The sequence below is a fragment of the Saccostrea echinata genome, unplaced genomic scaffold, assembly GCF_033153115.1.
Source record: "Saccostrea echinata isolate AGI-Se365-2 ecotype Australia unplaced genomic scaffold, CSIRO_AGI_Sech_v1 ptg000017l, whole genome shotgun sequence".
Classification (NCBI taxonomy): Eukaryota; Metazoa; Mollusca; class Bivalvia; order Ostreida; family Ostreidae; genus Saccostrea; species Saccostrea echinata.
The window spans coordinates 3019949-3039783 of record NW_026889766.1 but is presented as its reverse complement, the minus strand read 5'-3'; the positions used below and the strand labels follow the sequence as shown (position 1 = coordinate 3039783).

General features: G+C 31.8%; 1 protein-coding gene across 1 annotated transcript; it reads right to left on the bottom strand.

Moving 5' to 3' along the window:
- Positions 1–5115: 5115 nt before the first annotated feature.
- Positions 5116–9280, bottom strand: LOC133189230 (uncharacterized; the record flags this gene model as incomplete). Its single annotated transcript, XM_061324632.1, has 5 exons — positions 5116–5119; positions 5270–5495; positions 5874–6170; positions 6563–6844; positions 9238–9280. Coding segments are annotated over 5 exons (852 nt in total), but the record flags the coding sequence as incomplete, so codon positions are not given.
- Between the last annotated feature and the right edge of the window lie 10555 nt (positions 9281–19835).

The window sequence follows — 19835 nt, the reverse complement described above, 5'->3', positions numbered from 1 at the left end:
TTCATATTTAGATATTTTACTAGAAAAAGACTTTAATGGTAACCTAACAACAAAGCTTTATGATAAACGTGGTGACTTCAACTTTTCTATCGTCAACTTCCCTTACTGATGTAGCAATATACCCCTATATCCTGCATATGGGGTTTATGTCTCTCAGTTGATTCGACACGTAGAGCATGCTGTACGTATTAACAATTCTTAAAACGAGGCAAGCTATTGACAAACAAATTGATGGAATAAGGATATCAACAGCTTCGTTTGAAGTCAGCTTTTTGCAAGATTTACGGTCGACACAATGACCTTGTCAGCACATACAAGCTATCATTGAGTCAAATGCTGATTGACGTTTTCATACTTATTTTTATGCCATTATTTATGCACGCAACTGTCTTCGGATTTCTCCGTTATTATCCAATCATGAAAAGGAGCACACGGCAGATGTGACCAGTCGGCAAGGGATGCTCACTCCTCCATGGTACCTGATCCCACCTCTAAATTTTGAGGTCCTTGTTTGCTTGGACTTTCGAGATTGGATTCTGTTCGTTATTTTCATATCTCATTACATTTCTAAAAACTAGGTGTTCAAATCGCAGAACTAGGGAAATGTTTTTTTTTTCTCGAACCTCGGCATGCATTATATCATATGAACATATTTGAGTTCCGACGGTAAAGTTCCATTTGTGTTTGGATTTATTACATGTGTAATTTTTTTTCAGACCATGACCAACTTTAAAAAAGGTTTTAGGTAATTATAACATTAAACTTAAAGTAAAGTTTAAAATAATGTATGAAGGCATTCTGCATGGAATTATTATAATTGAAAATAATAATAGGGATCTTCATTTCAGACCGATGCTCATCTACACATAGTATTGAAAGTTCATAGTTCTTAACAAAAAGATGTATAGGACTAATTTTTTTTTTACTGCTCATTTGGATTCCAGTGTTTGAACAATCTTTCCTCCAAGAAGAAATGATAAGATATTAAATCAATTTCTCGGTGACTTGTAAAATACTTTTTCTATACGAGAATGTTTTATTATTTTTATTTGCTGGATTTTTGTCAGTATTTTGCAAATGAGTAATTATTTTGGCAACTCATTTTAAGTGTCTCCTATATGCATGAACAATAATATATCGTATAGACAGGTATGGCAAAGTTGTTAGGGTAAAAATTATGAAATTTTGCACAAAGCGAAGACCAATTATTAATTCACGGACATTTCAGTTATGTTATTCCTTTGGTTGTGGACGGTCAATATTTTATGTATGAACGTCTAGCAGAGGGAAATAACCAGAAAATATACCGACAATAGGAGATGACACCGAAGACGGAGCAATTGACAACCCGGGACTTCTACTGAATAGAACGAATTTGTAAAGTTTAATTTCGTAAATATTTATAAATTTGGGAATTTTATATTCTACTTCTTTATTATTTCAATTATTTATATATAAATAAATCCTGAATATCTTCTATATGTTCCAGCAGTGAATATCATATACTAGAAGTTACACTTCTTCAACTGTTCAATGGCGCCGAACGCCATTACGTAACTAAGTTCGCAATATTCCTACTAGATCCTGTGCGACTTTTAAAAAAATGTGTATTGAAAATATATTTCCCTTAAACATATATAAAAATATTTTATAGTACAGAAAATTCGTGATCGGGCATAAACGATTGTTCTGAATGAAGATAAACATCGTTGCGTTTGCGGAAAATGCCCCTCTTTCATTTCTCGGCCAAATCTAAGATATATGGTGGAAAAATCTTTCTAAAACCTTTCTTGTGCACATTTGTGCATCCTAAAGCCACAAATTATACCTCACTAGCTGTCAGTTATCTAATTATCACTTAATTCTTTTCTAATAGGTTTGTAACAAATGAACCCTTTTGTATACACAATAAGTACTTCGCTTGACCAGGATTGACACCTATGACGTCAGAGCAATGGCGCGTAACATCGGCGATCAAAATATGCATATTGAGAAATTGAAACTTTGAATCGCTGAAACATCAAAAATATTAATTATCTAGCAAAGAATTTTAAATATATGATTTAAATAACATGTGAACTTGGTCATATTAAAAATAAATTGAGACGTGAGAAATCCCTTTAATGATCTTTTTACGTTGGTGTGAAAGTTTGATATGGTGTCTCACGTCGTCCTGCAAAGAATTTTTTATAGTTTAGGTAAAATAAACAGTATCAATTTCTAATCAGGAAGACTTTCTAAATTTATAAATAGCTGACTTTTATTCTTTACTGATAAGAACATTGCTTTCTTTGTTGTGCTCCTCTGGATTCCAACATTGGTTAACAATTCTAAACATTTGGTTGGCTGAAATGTCAATACCGATTGGCTACATATAAAATGATTTTATTGGGTAATTCAAAACTATTTCAATCCACTATTACTCATTCTATTTCATTACATTTTCTGTTCTCGTTAGGGGTATTGCCCTTAATTTGAAAAATTTTAATCCTATATACTTCATAATTCTATGTTCCAAGTTCAGTTGAAATTGGCTCAGTGAATCCGGGGTAGTCAAAATAATGGACATGCAAACCTTTGATAAAAAAAAAAACAAAAAAACAACAACACATTGATCAAAAAAGCCCACGAGCTTTCGACTCAGTTGAGTTAGGTAAAATAGAAAACTATGTCCAGGTCAGCATGAAATTGTTAAGAGATTTACAAACAAACTGCAGTTGCTACCTTATTAAAAGTAATCAGTATAGCATATGTTCCACTAAATTGCTTTGATCAGATAATTAAAAGATTAACAAATGTTTAACGATAAATCATCAGATAAATCTAAAGATTCTACACGTTTCCTCTAAGAATTGTTCATCTTAAATTGTAATAAATTTCCTTTCTTTAAAAAAAAAATGAGCTGCATTTTTCTGAATACAGAGATATCATTATTTTGTGAATATATGTAATTTTTTTTTTTCTCAACACTGTTGACTGGGGATTTTCATAGAGAGATCCTTGTCGACTTGAGGTTTTCATTGGGATTTCCTTGTCGACTTGAGGTTTTCATAGGGATATCCTTGATCTTGGCTGTCATCACTACAGTCCATCATAAACTGGCCAAAGTTGGTCATTCTGGTTTTCCCCTTTTCTCCAATAGGCAAAGTTTCGTATTCACCATTAATTTCTTGTCTTTCACGTGGTTCTGTTGTTACATCATAAGTAGCTTGATTCTCTGTGTTAACCGTCTCTGGACTTACTTGTGGCTGGGTAGTTTGTCTTCTGAATGGGGCTAATTAAAAATTTCAAAACGACCCATTGAATATAATGATGATTCATTGATCAAGGCTATCAGTACGAAATAAAATTATAATTCTTGTATCTATAATTCCTCTTAGGCTATCCTTAAAAAATCGTTTGTTTGGAATTGCCGCCTGGGAGGTTTTAGACCCAGGAGGGAGGGAGTGAAATGATTTTTTTTTTTTTCAAAATTTAAGTTAAATTAAAAATTGATGATAAAAATCTCGAAAAGGAATGAACACGTACATTATTTTCTGCCCTTTTGTAAAGGGTATCTCCGATCAACCACGAACCCAGTTATGCTTAAATCCTACACTTATGAAGTGATTGGGTGGCACATGTGGTAACAGGCCAACAATTGATTGAATAAAAAAATCTTGTTTTTCGTCAAAAAAATTTTTCCAGGAGTAGTCATTTCAATGAGACGAGAGGCAATTCCAAACAAACAATAATTTTATTTTGGCCTTACTTCTATTATACTATACTTACATTTCTGTATGATAATAACTACGGTCATCAATGTGGATAAAAAGCGAGGGTACCAATTAAAGAAATCCACACCTCCTGTGGTATCAATACAGACTCTGGAGAGCTTGATTTTACTTCTGTAATGTTTTTTAAAAAATCAAAATGTAATACGTCCATATAGAAATCAATCAATCATCTTAACATTTTTTTTCGAATTTTTAAAAATTCATAAACATTCAATAAAAGTGAACATTTAGAATTGTATCTTTTTAGTCCCCTACCGGTGAAACCGGAGGGGACTATAGGTTTCCTCTGAATCTGTCTGTTCCCCTGTCTGTCTGTCTCTCAGTCTGTCCCACTTGATTTTCCGCACTTTTTTTTTCTAAACGCTTGCAGATATTGAGCTGAATTTTAGTATGTGAGTGTATCTTGATGAGTTACAGATCAAGTTTGCATTTTGTTCCACTTCAATGATTTTTTACGGAATTACGACCTTTTCAATTTTTCAGGGTTTCCCGCAATTTTTTCATCAACGCTTGCAGATATTGAGCTGATTTTTGCTATGTAACTTTACCTTGATGAGTTATAGAAGAACTTTGTATTTCGTTCAACTTCATTCATTTTTGACGGAATTATGGCATTTTCAATTTTTAACGGGAACCAGATTACATTTGCCGGTAGGGGACTAATATTCCTAATGCAATACTCTCAGAATGCTTGTTAATCTTTAAAAGTCCCTCCTATTAAAAATTATATGTATTTTTCCGTCGTAAAGATAGACACTTTATATTCCATTTATCCCTCATTGCACATGGTATATATTTGTTTTAATGTTATAATTGTTGAAAAGTTCATTAAAAAATGAAAAAAAATCTATATACAGGGAAATTTTCACCTCCGTTTCATTTTCGCCTCTTTCACATGAGTCACAAGTTGGCGAATTTAAGATGTGGCGATTTCAAAGAAGTCAGTAGAATTTCTTAAACAGACATGTGAATGGGCGAATTTAAAACGGAACAAAACAGTTTGTTGATGTAAAAGAGTGCAAATAACCCTGTATACAGTAAATGAATAAAACGAAAACCTATTATCCTAATGCTTGCTAATTCGATGTCATCGCCATAGAGAGTATAGTTTCCAAGAAAGCTGCCATTATAAATAGGGATTGTGCTGTATAGCCAATGATGAAAAAAATCATTTCCTCTAGATATCGTGGTAAAGAAAGCCTCCGTAGGAACCGACCCGAGCCATTTGACAGAAATCGGTTTAGGATAGGAGATAACAGGAACATCGACAGTTATTACTGTAGGTAGATGTTCTACTTGGTATGTTGATTTGAACTCTAAACGTTTGTCAAACCGAGGTTTACCTGAAAAAGAAAAAGGTACTAGTAATGCATGAATCCATACCTCTTACTCTCTCTCTCTCTTAAATATTATATGTACAACAATACTTACAAACAATATTGATGGTAAATGTTGTAGATTTGCTTTGGATTTCTTTTGACGTCCCTTCACACCTGTAGGTGTCTGTATCGGCACACTGGGCTTTTTCAATAGATGCATAATTTGACCAGTAACCCACACTGTTCACGAGGACGTTGTTTGCACTGTCCCTGCTGATGGTCACGGCTGGGACGGGATTTCCCTCCACAAGACATGACAATTGCAGGGGTTCATTTTCCGGTATGTTTGACACATTTGAAGCAGCTAATCCATTTATAAATACCTTCGGTGTAGACAAATCTGAAAACATTGAGAAAATAAAACGTATATGTATATAAAAAAAAAATAATCCATTTATTAACGGATACTTTTGCCAATTTTGCTCCAAAGTTATTCAGAAAGACAATAAAAAGGCCAAAATCTTCAATTCTTTACGATTTAAATTGATGAATTGGATTTGTAAGCTGAATTCTTTATACATATCTTGAATTACAAATCAAAATGCATGATAAATTTTAGTAATATTGAGAAGATCCACATTCTTCAAATCGTACAACAGAATTGGTATTGCAGATGGTGTTTCTAGTATGAATAGCTATCTCAATGACAGACAGTACACCAGACTGATTAACCAAAATTAGATATCTACCTATTCAACAAATCACAAAAACCACGTACATTGAATATCTAAATTTATTGTAATTGTTTCCAGTTTGCAATCTGAACCTTGTGCAACACACTGGAACAGTCCATGTTTGTTTTTGTGCACTCGTTGTTCCGGAAATAGCTTTGATGTTTGTCCTTTGGTCGTGGCATTAACAAACTTTCCGGATGGTTCCATGTATTTCCATTGAATACTGCATGGTGGATTACAGTCCACTGAGCAGACATACGGACCAAAGATGTCACCGTCACGTACAGTTATGTTGTCACTGATCAATGGTGAAATCTTCATGTCTTCTAGATCCGGACCGTCTGAAAGTAATACATGTACATGTATTTTCATCGCATTACAATTTATTATATTATTAGTTTGAAATACTGTAAAGTGAACTTTTAAATATACATCAGAAACTGGGTCTGAATGTTTCATCAATTCAGAAAAAGCCATTGTCATATGGTCTTCACTGATTATGAAAATTTAAAAAAGACTAAAATATAATGTTTACATTTCTTCCTAATTTGCCGATTATTTTGGATTGAGTGGACATGAAAACTTGTACATGTAATTTATCTAATAACTTTTGAGATTTTGATTCTGTTGTAAGATTTTTTTTTTTAATCAATAGGCTTACAAAAAAGCTAAGCTCTCTATAAATTTTCTCAAAAAAAAAAAAAAAAAAAAAAAAAAAAAAAAAAAAACTTACAGAGTGGTATGATTTGCAGCCGTTTACTTTTCTCAGATATGAGGGTTTCCTTTGCTTGACATGAAACATAGCTGTATTTATCGCCCTTCGCTATGGGAAATCTGTACGTATTTTCCCTAGTTTTTCCTACCAATGTGTTGTTGATGTACCATATGTATGACAAGGGAGGGAACTCTTTATAATAGGATGGAACTGAAGTGGAATTACTATAGCAGGTCACTGATGCGTTTTCTCCTGTTTTGAGAGTCAGATTTCCTGTTATCACTGGTTTAGTTGGATTTCCTAGAAATTAAAATAGGAATTAAAAAAAATGTGTTTTTTTTTCCATTGTTCGAATAGATGTAGCTACATTCGTGAGAATGTCGAAAAATCTACTGTAAAACTAGCGTATAAAGTAATCAAATATACGGACATCTCGGTTATAAGGACGTTATATATTTCCCCGATTCTTTTTATATCTTTACACTTTCCTATATGGCTATATAGAATCTCCTTAAAAGAAACTGAATCTCTGCGAACCATGGGCTTTCATGTTAGCAAGTTTTCACTGTATTCTGAAATAAATCTTCAAATTCAGATGTTTAAAAAGGTATAATCATTGAATTAATAGCCAATAATCAACTCTGTGGAAAAAAGCATTATTAAGCCAAAAGAATTGATTTAGCCCATTAGAAAATGCAGTATATAATTTTCATTATGCTTTTGGTAATTTTTTGGTACTCGGGTGATACTAATAGAATCATTCATTACTACGAGTGTGGGATAGTGAAATTCCACAGAGGGGACAAGATTCACGGTCTAGGACGAGGCTTTGCCGAGTCCTAGACCATGAATCTTGGCCATGAGGTGGAATTTCACTATCCCACACGAGTATGTAATGAATGATTATTTTTCTCGCATTATTTTATCCAAAATAACGTCATGTCAATGATGTCATCACCATTGAAAAAAAAAATTAGTTTAGCATCCAATTAAAAATCTAAATACACTATCAAAGAATTCGTACCTGAAAATGGTTTACACATTTGTGTAAACTCAGAAAATAAATTTCAGTACACTCAAATCATTCTGAGTTATATAAACTGGATTTTAAAAACAAACGATAGCGTAACATTTTATAAGAATCCTTCCGCGACAAACAAATAGTGCCATTTAGAAAGTGAAAATACGACAATCTTTTGAATGAAAACAAGTTTGATTATATTAATTAGATATTTTCATTTTAAGTTTATGTGATTTTTTAAAACATTATTACAAGCGTTCTATCAGAAGGAATGTTTACGTTACTGTTCGCAGCGTATTTATACACAGTGTAAGACAGAAAAATCTCACACTGCTGTCTCACACTGGACAGGTCAATCTAACACCAGTGATTATGCGAGAAAACTATTTCTTCCATTAGAATAAAACAAAGATTTTCAAAAAAAATTCTGGAAAAAAGTTTTAAATGTAAAGAATCTACTTATTAAGGCAAAATTTTGATATTCATTTAGTCTCAAACGGAGAATATATTTTTGATTTTGCTTGTGGTGATACTTTTTCTTGTATTATACCAATTTTTGCTTTCATTAATGTGTCAATTTTACTTTTATTCTGCCACTAAAATACGTGAAATAAAACTAACAAAAATTGCAAAACGTACAATTTCAGTATAGTTGAATCCTAAGGTAGTCCGATCCTCAGGTTCTGAGAATTAGCTTTTAAATAATGGAAAATGCTCACAAAAAAGTCTCTGATTTCACATAGTAACGTGAATTTACCCATGGTATTTCTTCAAAGTTCATAATTATTGTTAATCATAATATATAGGGAAAATTATAAAATCTCAAATATATTTTCAGGAAATGCGAATAAAAACATCACCTATGTATTTTCTAATTGAAAATTGATCAACAAATATAATTTAAGATAAAAAAAAATATAGGTATCCAGGTATGTGGAGAAAATAGCACCTTTTTTATGCTTATAGAGTATTTTAGTTCTTCTCTTTACTTCAATTTTTATATAATACATAATGTAAAAAGCTTGTGCTATCATTGCTAGATATCACGTATTCCATCTAATTTCATACCATGCTAACAAGCATAGTTATCTAATACTAGACTAATAGAAATTCCATTTCTCTAAAAAGAATTCATTTTTTTCTTTTATTGGGTACAAATGTCAATTTTTTACAGGACTGTTTCTCAGACATCAAAGAAGCTTGAATCATATTGAGATGCATAAAATGAAAATTTTTGCACAAAAAAGATCTCAATTTCAAGCTTTATTTTAAGACTTTTTAAATAAAATAATAAATTAAAGAGTTATCCTTACTGGCTGAGGATCAAATATCCTTAAATTACAACTATGTTAACTAAGGAAAAAATAAGACCATCTTTTTAAAAAAAATGCTCGTTTGCCCTCTCCCGACCAACTGGCTAAATATGGCCTGACTTAAAACTTTTTAACCTCCAGGAAACGACATTTTTTTTCTTTTCATTCCGGAATATTCTCATCCCGTGAACAAGTATTTTAATTCTATTTTAATATTTTTTTGAAAATTTAGCATTGATATTGAAATTGTCTGGGGGAAAAAATTCCCACCGACATGTACCTACCAACCCAAATTTGTTTATTAGTACCTTGAGTCGGGTGAGGGCAAACAAACATTATTTCAGGGTGTAACTGACAACGTTTTACCACAAGCACAACGCCTCCTCCACACCAGGACTCATTTTTCCGGTTTCATTTTTCGCAGTACATCCGCTCTCATTTTTCACAGTACATCCGGAATAGAATCCAGCATCCCTTGTTGTTATGTTCTTTATCTTAAAACCTATGTTTCTAAAGTAAAATGTTGAACTGGGGTAGGCGTATTTCGAAGGATCATATATTGATTTATTATCCTCACTTGCACGAAGGATTGGCCTTTCTAAACCGTCGTATGTGTGGATTATTTCATACATTTCACTCAGAGGAAACGCATTATTAGTCCATGATACATTCTTTGTGTCACCTTCATTTGATTCCATTACGTGTACTGTGGAAGCGAGAAATCAATCTTTAAAATAAAAACCGTCAATTGTTCATATTATGAATCATATCTCTCTTCGAATTTAAATAACATTCTTCTTATATATGAGAAAATGGATGTCCTTTACAATATAAAAAAAGCTTTACCTGATTTTCAGATACATAAAGATTTTTCTTTGTCTAACTTGCGGTTAGTTGAATAGTTTATTATTTTATGTACAAAAAGTGTTCAAAAAAAAAAAAAAAAAAAAGACATATTTTCAGCACAAAATGTAAACAAATTATCTGACAAATTTAACGATATTCCTTTACTCTCAGATGTTTCAAAATATTCATTTATTTCTGTGTAACATAATGATTTTTTTTTGTTTAAATCTAAATATGTAACTGTATAACTCATACAAAAACTTCAGCTGTCGTCCAATACATATCAGTTTTACTAGATTTTTCATTAAAGAACAATTTTTACTAAATTGTTGACACTCGCACTTTTACATATTTACCTTGCTATTTTCTTTCGGAAGACTTCTGCTGTTTTTAATGATTACTCACACTCAGGTATATGATTATGTGTATGTACTTTTATACATAATGATGTAAACTTGCCTGTTTTTATCGTATGAGTGCTCGGAAAAAAGAAGGAAAAAAAAAACAGACAATGTATAACTGTAGCAGTAGCTTCCAGAACGTACCTTGGATTTTGTAAAAGAGTTGTGTACGGTTTTTCTTGTACTCCACGACTTGAATGGTAGGAGATTTGTACTGTAGAATGCCCTCTATAATGAACTGTTTTCCAGTAAATATCATCCATTTACTTTGTAAAGGTCTTATCATTACATAAATTGGAAGCTTTGAGAAACCGGTAGGAGTCAGCACCAGATCTCCATTCTTGTACTTTGCCGATATATGGAAGTTATTTCCTGCTGAAATTATATATATTTTCAATAATAATGTGACTTAAGTTATACATGTAAACATGAAGCACTTCATACTGTATAGTTAGATTGCCATGTTCCATGATATCTAAATAATTTTATCTTACACATTAGCAGAGTTTTGAAATATAATTAAAGCTATTTTATAGGATATTGCCTAAAATTAATTCTCTTACGGTCAACAAAAGAGACATATAAAGTTTACATTAAATAATCATGTAACCTATTTAAATCCCGTATACTTTTCAGAGCATTTAATATATCTCAAGGAGCTCCCTCTTTCCCCCACCCCAACCCGATCGCCTTCCCATTATTTGGTATTCTAAGTACTAGTCCATAATGAAGAAAATTCTAATTCAAATTTAATTTTTAATTTAAATTCAAACCATTTACATTTAACCTGTTACATTTACACTATCACTTCTGTATTCTTTATTAATATACTCGTTAATTATTTCAGGGACAGTTTTGTCTTCAGTTTTATTTTGTAGAGATCATGGAAATAAAATATCATCTGCTTATTTATCCTTTTCTTTTTAACTCTATTACTTGTAACGGAATCAAAACCTTAATGACAAAAATGATTAACATAAATCAAAAATAATACTGTAGCACCACAAATACTAAAATCGATATTTTTAAAAATGCCTTACAATATACATGTTGATTGGAAAAAATACAAGATTCATAACTATTTTTGTTTCCATTTTATATTTGCAATGTAAGTTTGTATTCTGACTCAATGAGATAAATCCTAGAAAACTTGGTATCTATTAGTTTCTTTCAAATTAAATTTATTGAAACATAATAAACATGATCTCAAAAAATCTATAAACAATACAATTCTGTGACGAGGGCATAAAGCACGAACCCCTGGAAATTCCAGAGGTGGGGTCAGGTGCCTAGGAGGAGTAAGCATTCCCTGTTAACTGGTCACACCCGCCGTGAGCCCTATGTATTGATCAAGTAGACGGAACATACCGTGGTCAGATTCATTTAAGGAATAACTGTCTAGTTTTTTTTTTTTTTTTTTTTTTTTGGTTTTATGATGTGACCAATCAATTTGCTCTGAAGGCGTTTATGCGTAAAATTATCACTCGAGCAAATTGATTGGTCATCATCATAAGCCCCCCCCCCCAAAAAAAAAAAATCCCAGACAGTTATTCCTTATATTTACATTTTTATCTGATCCTTGATTCAATAAAAAAATTCAATAATAAGTAACATCAGCATTCCCGCCAGGTGTATTACTAAGCAACACGCAGCGAAAAAAGCATCAGTTCTGTCACGTGCCGAGCAAATCGCTTTATGGGGTTTTAAAGCCATTACCTTATTTGTTTTATCTCAGAGATAGACATTGGAAAATGTAAATATAAACACACCAATGGATATATTTCAGACCTAAGCTGAATATAAAGAAAATATAAAATATGTTTTGGTTCTTTATCATAACATTTCATTCCATAAGAATATGAGATATTGTAGCTTGGAATGACAATATTAAAGGAAGAATCCATGATAAAAATAGTATGTTCAAGAAAATAACAAATATTTATACTTACAACTGAGAGCAGCTATAAATAATCGACACATGCAGAAAAACAAGAAATATAAGTGCCACATATTCTACACTTTAGTTGCCGAATACTAATATAATATGTGCTAAGATATGAAAATTTATATCCCTGAATAGTAAAATGGTCTATGCACACAATCATAAAATGTAATAAGGAAGGATACACTAAGAGACTATCTGCGGATCGGCAATTCATACTTGACATCAAAATCTCCCATACAAAGCAACGTTTTTCCATACATTAACTTGATTCATAACATTTTCAGCAGTGAAATACGGGTATTTTTTATGGAAAAGGGGAAAGCTTTCAATGACAGCAGAACGGGGTTTTCTTTTGCGTGAACAGTACTGGTATTTCTCACATTAATTTTATGAACTTCCTATTTTGATAACTGTAGGAGGTGACATCCAAACAAAATCAGTGTAATCTATTAGCACATTTTGCATAGAAATGACTAAATTCAACATGCAACTCGTATTTTTCTTATAAATCATCAAAAAACCAAAATCCAAGTAAAACCCACATGTTTGATATATAAACGATATATGTACAATTAATCTGCAAAATAAAAAAAAAAGATTCCAATCTTGACAACTGTAGGAGTAGTTATCCAGGCAAATGATTTGCCCTTTTGGAAGCCGCCCGCCATTTTTGCCATTTCAATAACCGAAATTCCTACGGAAAACCCAGTTGATAAAAGTGATATTTTATAACAGAATGAAAGAATATCAATTTGATATTTTTTCATAGTGTAAAGAATATCAATAGCGGGGCAAAACTCTTGATTTTCCTTCCCTTCACGAAGACTGTTGCAAAAAATACTTCATGGCCTGTTATGATAGAGAGGGTAATATAACCATGTTGACAGGGACTAGAACCGCCAAAAGTTCTCCGATATGTTCTAGAAATCCATGTTAACAATGTTTTCAATCTCATAATCCTTAATCCATGACATCTCAACCGCTCAACTATGAGGTCACAGCCTATAAAACATGTAAAGAGAGAGGCAAAGGGGAAATCAGGGAAAATAAAACAGAAAAATCAATATTTTGTAGTTGAATATGGAGTTTCTTTCTAAAAACAGGATGATGTGATATTTTCACTCGTGCCTCGCACGCAATTTATTCCATATCCAACTACAAAACATTGAACATCCTCTAATATTCCATAGAAATCGAAATCAACGACACCAAATAGTCTGACACATTTTTTTTCATACTTGGATGTTTTAATAGAAAATGATATTGATGGCAAAGTAATTAATTTTTCCATAGTCAGTTTCCTTCTTTATCCAGAAGTTATACCATTATTAGCTATATACAACGTTAAAGTTTCCAGTTGATTCGATCCGCAAGAGCATGTTCCGCTTACGATCAATTTCTAAACCGAAGCAGGCTACTGATAAATAATTTAATCGTTTAAAGTCAGCATTCCGCAAATTTTATAGTCGATACAATGATCACCGTTGCAAATACAATCTGTCATTAGGTCGAATGTTGACTACTTCTTTTAATACAAATGTTAGGCCATTATTTCCAACCTGAACTGAATACGGGTTTATCCGTTTTCCAACTCAAGATAAAAGGCTCACGAAGGGATGTGAACGGTCGATAGGGAGTGCTTACTCCCCTATGGCAACTGATTCCACCTCTGAAGTTTTCAGGGGTCTGTGATAGCCCTTTCAATTTGTGTTGTTTATTTCGACTTTTGATCATGATACTGTTTGCTTCCTTTATATTTCATCAAAGCAAATTAAGAACAGGTTGCCAGTCGCTAAAGCACATTAACTTTTTTTATCATATTACAATTTACAAATTAGAACACTGCAGCAAAAAAAAATTATTCAAATTAAGAATTAAGTGTCAGAAAAATCGGTCGCATGTCAAGATATCTTAATTGAAACATTTCTTTTAAACACAGACAATTAAATCTGAAATTAAGCTAAATAAAAAAAAAAGACACCCCGTTTTTGTCAATGGTACTTACTTATATAAATCAATTTTGAACAAAGAAATTCAGGATAAACAATCACATGAAAAGTTAAAATTCTTTTAATTATACATCTTAAGAATTTATAATACATGTACCGTGTTCATCTCCGAGATTTTTTTTTTTTTTTTGTCTTCAAGAGGAGGAAGTTAATTGCACGTTCGTATACCAAAACCATTATGGAATGGATTCAAAAATATGCACCATAATCAAAAAGAATTTTAAAATATCTTCTCTGTCATTATTTTCCTTTTTTCCATTAATATTTTTAAGAACATTAAAAATAAAAACTTCCACAGTGCCATAAGCTCTTTTATAAAAAAACAAATCGATTAAAAGAACATTTATAATAAGTTACAACTTATTAATCATACAAATATTCATTTCTATAGTGATGTAAAAACCTTAGGGCTTTTTTACTTTTTTAATTCTGTTAAAAAGAGCTCCTTTATTTTAAGTCGTATGACTTTCGGTGAATATAAGTAAACATACTTGAAATTATATCTGTTACATTCTCACTTCAATTCAGACCAAGGGCTTGTTTATTCTGTATTACATATAAGAGGAATTCTACAAATTAAATAAATATCTTCCTTGTTATAGCGGCATCTTATTTAGCAATTTTTTTACAGTTAAGGAAAAATGTTATTAAAAAACTAATATGCACAATTAAGTTCTTCCTTGTGTTTGTCAGTATGCAATTAGACAGAGCATAGGATTTTATCATTTTTTTCTTTCAATAATGCAGGGATTCCAAGTTTATAAAATGGAATTTATATTAGTTGAAAAGAAATGTGAACAGAAATTCAAGCTCAATTCACCTACAGTAAAAAAGTTAACTTTTTTGTACATGCCTGTTTTGCTCTTGTTTTCACTGAAATATCCACCGAAATGAAATATATGGAGATAACGAACAGTATTAAAGCTCAAAAGTTTATTAAACAATACAAAATAGGAGCAGAGCAAACACGAACCTCCAAACATCAGAGGTGGGATCAAGTGCCATGGAGGATTGAGCATTTCCTGCCGACCGGTCACACCCGCCGTGTGCTCCTTGTCATGATCGGGAAATCCGTCGACAATTCAGTGTGTAAATAATGGCCTAACAATTAATATGAAAAACGTCAGTCAGCAGTTGACTCAATGATAAATTGTATTTGCAGACAAGGTCATTGTATCGACCATAGTACCTACAAAATGATGACTTTAAACGAGACTGCTGATATTTTTGTTTCATCAACTTGTTTGTCTATAATTTACCTCGTTTTAGAAATTGTACATATTTAGAGCATGCTCTTGCGTATCGAATCACTAAAGAGATATAAACCCCGTATGCAGGTGGTGAAGGTATATTGCTGCATAAGTCAGGGAAGTTGACGATTGAAAGTTAAAGTCATCAGGTTAATCATAAAGCTTGGTTGTTAAATAACCATTAACGTCTTTTTCAAGTAAAATATCCAAATATGAAACAGATGTGTCTGACTCTGTGGTTTGAATTGCAAGATAAAAACAACAAAACCCCCTTTTTTGCTCATTGATGATATAGATGTAATTATTAGCAGTATTCTACATAAAAATAAATGTATTTATCCATGGTAAATTGAGAAATCTAAGGCAAAACTTTAAAATTACTTGTTACATGAGTATGAGGCTTTTTCTGGTATTTGAGAAGGAAAATATGGAGGATTGATTTTATTGTGAAAAAAGTGATTAAAGATTGATTTTATTGTGAAAAAATGATTAAAGACAAATACACGGTAGTGTAAATTTTAAAATTTTTACAGGAAAATTATTCGTGGGTCTCTTCATGCTACTAAAAGAACTAAATTTTTAATTTGAAATTTTTTGATAAGGTCATGAATTTAAAATTATAACGTACTCGTATAAAATATATTAATTATTATCAATTTGCATCTTACTCTGTTTATGTAGAAACTTATCTGCAATGAATAAATACATTAAATGAAACAAAGCTTTTATGAAGATGTGCATTTCTTTTTTTAAATAAAAAGATATCATTTTTCCTGTTTATATGACAGACTTGATGACATTATTTTGAATGCTTATTTCTAAACAGAATATGCAACGATCTTGACAAGAATTGAAGTGAGAAAAGAAGTGAAATATATGGAGATAACGAACAGTATTCAAGCTCAAAAGTTTATTAAACAATACAAAATAGGAGCAGAGCAAACATGGACCTCCAAACATCAGAGGTGGGATCAGGTGCCATTGAGGAGTGTGCATCCCCTACCGACCGGTCACACCCGCCGTGTGCTCCTTGTCATGATCGGGAAATAACGGAAAAATCCGTCGACAATTCAGTGTGTAAATAATGGCCTAAGAATTAGTATGAAAAACGTCAGTCAGCATTTGACCTAATGATAAATTGTATTTGCAGACAAGGTCATTGTATCGTCCATAGAACTTACGAAATGATGACTTTAAACGAGACAATTTTTTATTTCCAATTTAGTTTACGAAATTTTATACGTTGTAAAATAAACTTGTTATTAATAACACTAAGTTTGCAAACTCTGGGGTTCTTAGGTAACTTTAAAAGTAACAGATGTAATGTTTTTTGACTGGTTACTATTTAATAATTCTAAATATCACTTACATCAATGCAATTATAAGAAACTTGTTAACAGGAACTTCATAGTTCATTTTCATTTCCTTTAATATATGCAATAAGGAAGAAAATCTTATATTTCTTTTAAGTACGTGTGGACATTTTTGCATTCAAACGCAAAAAAAAATGTGCATTCATTTCAAAACTAGATAATTTTCTAAATTTAACTAGAGTGTTCCAAGGAACGCGTGTGCTGCCTGCTTTATAGTTTCATTAAGGATGTAAATAAATCTAAGAGTAGTCAGCTGTTCATTATAGTTCATGCGTTTCCTTTCAAAGAAAAAAAAAATCCTCAAATAGTAAGACTCTGATAGAATCTGACAATCAAGAAGAAATAATATTCTCCAACCTTCAAAGCTAAAATAAATAATGAAAATATTAGAAATTATTATTGATCATTTTATTTATACTTGTTAACAACAATCCTCTAAAGGAGATTTCAGTCTATCTTTACTATAATTGTCGGTCTACAAGATCCATTTTGAAATAACGATCCCTATACATTTTCACAGTATTTTAATATTAGTTTGCGTACTAACTGTATATCATACAGTTTCAATGTACAGTGTTATCAGCTAATAAACATGTAGTAATGTTAATAATCAAAACTCTGCCTCTCGAAATTCAAAAGACATAAGTTAAACAACCCGGAGCATATTTTGTGAAGTAAGCCAAAGATCATACTGTTAATTTTAAATATATTATGACAAATAGTGCACATGCTAAATAGCATTGACTTGCCTCTTAAATGCTAAAAATACGCAATATACCGGCAATATGAGCTATTTTGAAACGTAGATCAATGGTCAAGGTCACAAGGTCGATAACCATGGTATTTTGCACTGTTCATGACTCTAATTGCTAACAGGATTTTTGAGCTTGATCACTGTTCGTTATCTTCAACTGTACATTATAATTGTTTTCACAACACAATTATAATGGTTGTATTTTGTATATCCAGGCTTTTTGACATCATAGACAGCTGCTTTTTCAATAAATATGGAACTCATAAATATACTTACCTTGTCATTGGTCATGTACAGAATTAATTTGTTAAAAAGCATTCTGATTGTACACACAAGTACACTAAAGTTGATATTAAAAAGATGCTTGAGTTTCTGATTGACAATATCAATGTAGGTTTTGGAGATCAGGCCTTCCAACAATCTGTTGGAATTCCCATGGAACCAATTGCGCCCCCTTATTTGCAGACCTATTTTTGTATTCATATGAAGCAGAATTTATTACACACCTTCCACATGAGAAAAAGAAAACAAATGTTGTGGCCTTCGACTCGACATTTCGATACATCGATGACGTATTATCAATTAACAATAATTACTTTAATTCGTATGTCGACTCAATAAATTCCAGTGAGCTTGAAATAAAAGATACCACATATTCTGACACATCTGTTTCATATTCAAATATTTCACTAGAAAAAGACTTTAATGGTAACCTTACAACAAAGCTTTATGATAAACGTGATGACTTCAACTTTTCTATCGTCAACTTCCCTTACTTATGTAGCAATATACCCCTATCACCTGCATATGGGGTTTATGTCTCTCAGTTAATTCGATACGCAAGAGCATTTTCTACGTATTAACAATTTTTAAAACGAGGCAAGCTATTGACAAACAAATTGATGGAATAAGGATATCAACAGCCTCGTATGCAGTCAGCTTTTCGCAAGTTTTACGGTCGATACAATGGCCTTGTCAGCACATACAAGCTATCAATGAGTCAAATGCTGATTGACGTTTTCATACTTATTTTTAGGCCATTATTTATGCACGGAACCGTCTCCGGATTTCTCCGTTATTAGCCGATCATGAAAAGGAATAAACGGCAGGTGTGACCGGTCGGCAGATGATGCGCACTCCTCCATGGTACCTGATCCCACTTCTAAATTTTGAGTTCCTTGTTTGCTCTGCTTCAAATTTGTATCGTTTCATTGGACTTTCGAGATTGGATTCTGTTCGTTATTTTCATATCTCATTATATTTCTGAAAACTAGGTGTTCAAATCGCAGAACTAGGGAAATGTTTTTTTCTCGAGCCTCGGCATGCATTATATCATATGAACATATTTGAGTTCCGACTGTAAAGTTTCATTTGTGTTTGGATTTATTACACGTGTAATTTTTTTTTTCAGACCATGACCAACTTTAAAAAAGGTTTTAGGTAACAGTAAACTTAAATGTAAAGTTTAAAAATAATGTACGAAGGCATTCTTTATGGAATTATTATAATTGAAAAAATAATAGGGATTTCAAAGTTCATAGTTCTTAACAAAAATATCTATAGGACTAATTTTTTTACTGCTCAGTTGGATTCCAATGTTTGAACAATCTTTCCTCCAAGAAGAAATAATAAGATATTAAATCAATTTCTCGATGACTTGTAAAATACCTTTTCTATACGAGAATGTTTTATTTTTATTTGCTGGATTTTTCTCAGTATTTTGCAAAAGAGTAATTATTTTTGGAGACTCATTTTGAGTGTCTCCTATGTGCATGAGCAATAATATTTTGTATAGACAGATACGGAAAAGTTGTTAGGGTAAAAAATCATGAAATCTTGCACAAAGCGAAGACCAATCATTAATTCACTGACATTTCAGTTACGTCAATAGAGAAAAAAAATAGTTAAACTGTAGAGAGCATAAGAAAAATATGATGGTCTAAAATCCGTTTTTAATTATTCTCTATAGATAAAGGCATATGCGCTCATATTCATTTCAGATGTCTATGCTAAAAGGGAAAAAAATTATAAACAACACATCCAGTATAGCTGGCAAAAAAAAAAAAAAAAAAAAAAAAAAAAAAGACACAGCCATTTACTATATGAAGTAAAACAACAGTCTTTGGAGAGAAAGTTGATTTGTAAGTAAACAGCAGTTATCATATTGTAAAGTTCACTTTTCTAATGAATCACACATGATTTTTTTCCAAATCAGGAACATTTTTAAAGATATTTTCACCTTACTATGATTAAATATGTAAAGTTTGATATGGTGTATGAGGTAATTCTGCAAAGAATAGCTATAGTTGGGAAAGAAAAATATGAATCTTCAAGAAATATGAAGATAACGAATAGATGTCCATTGAAAAAATACAAATC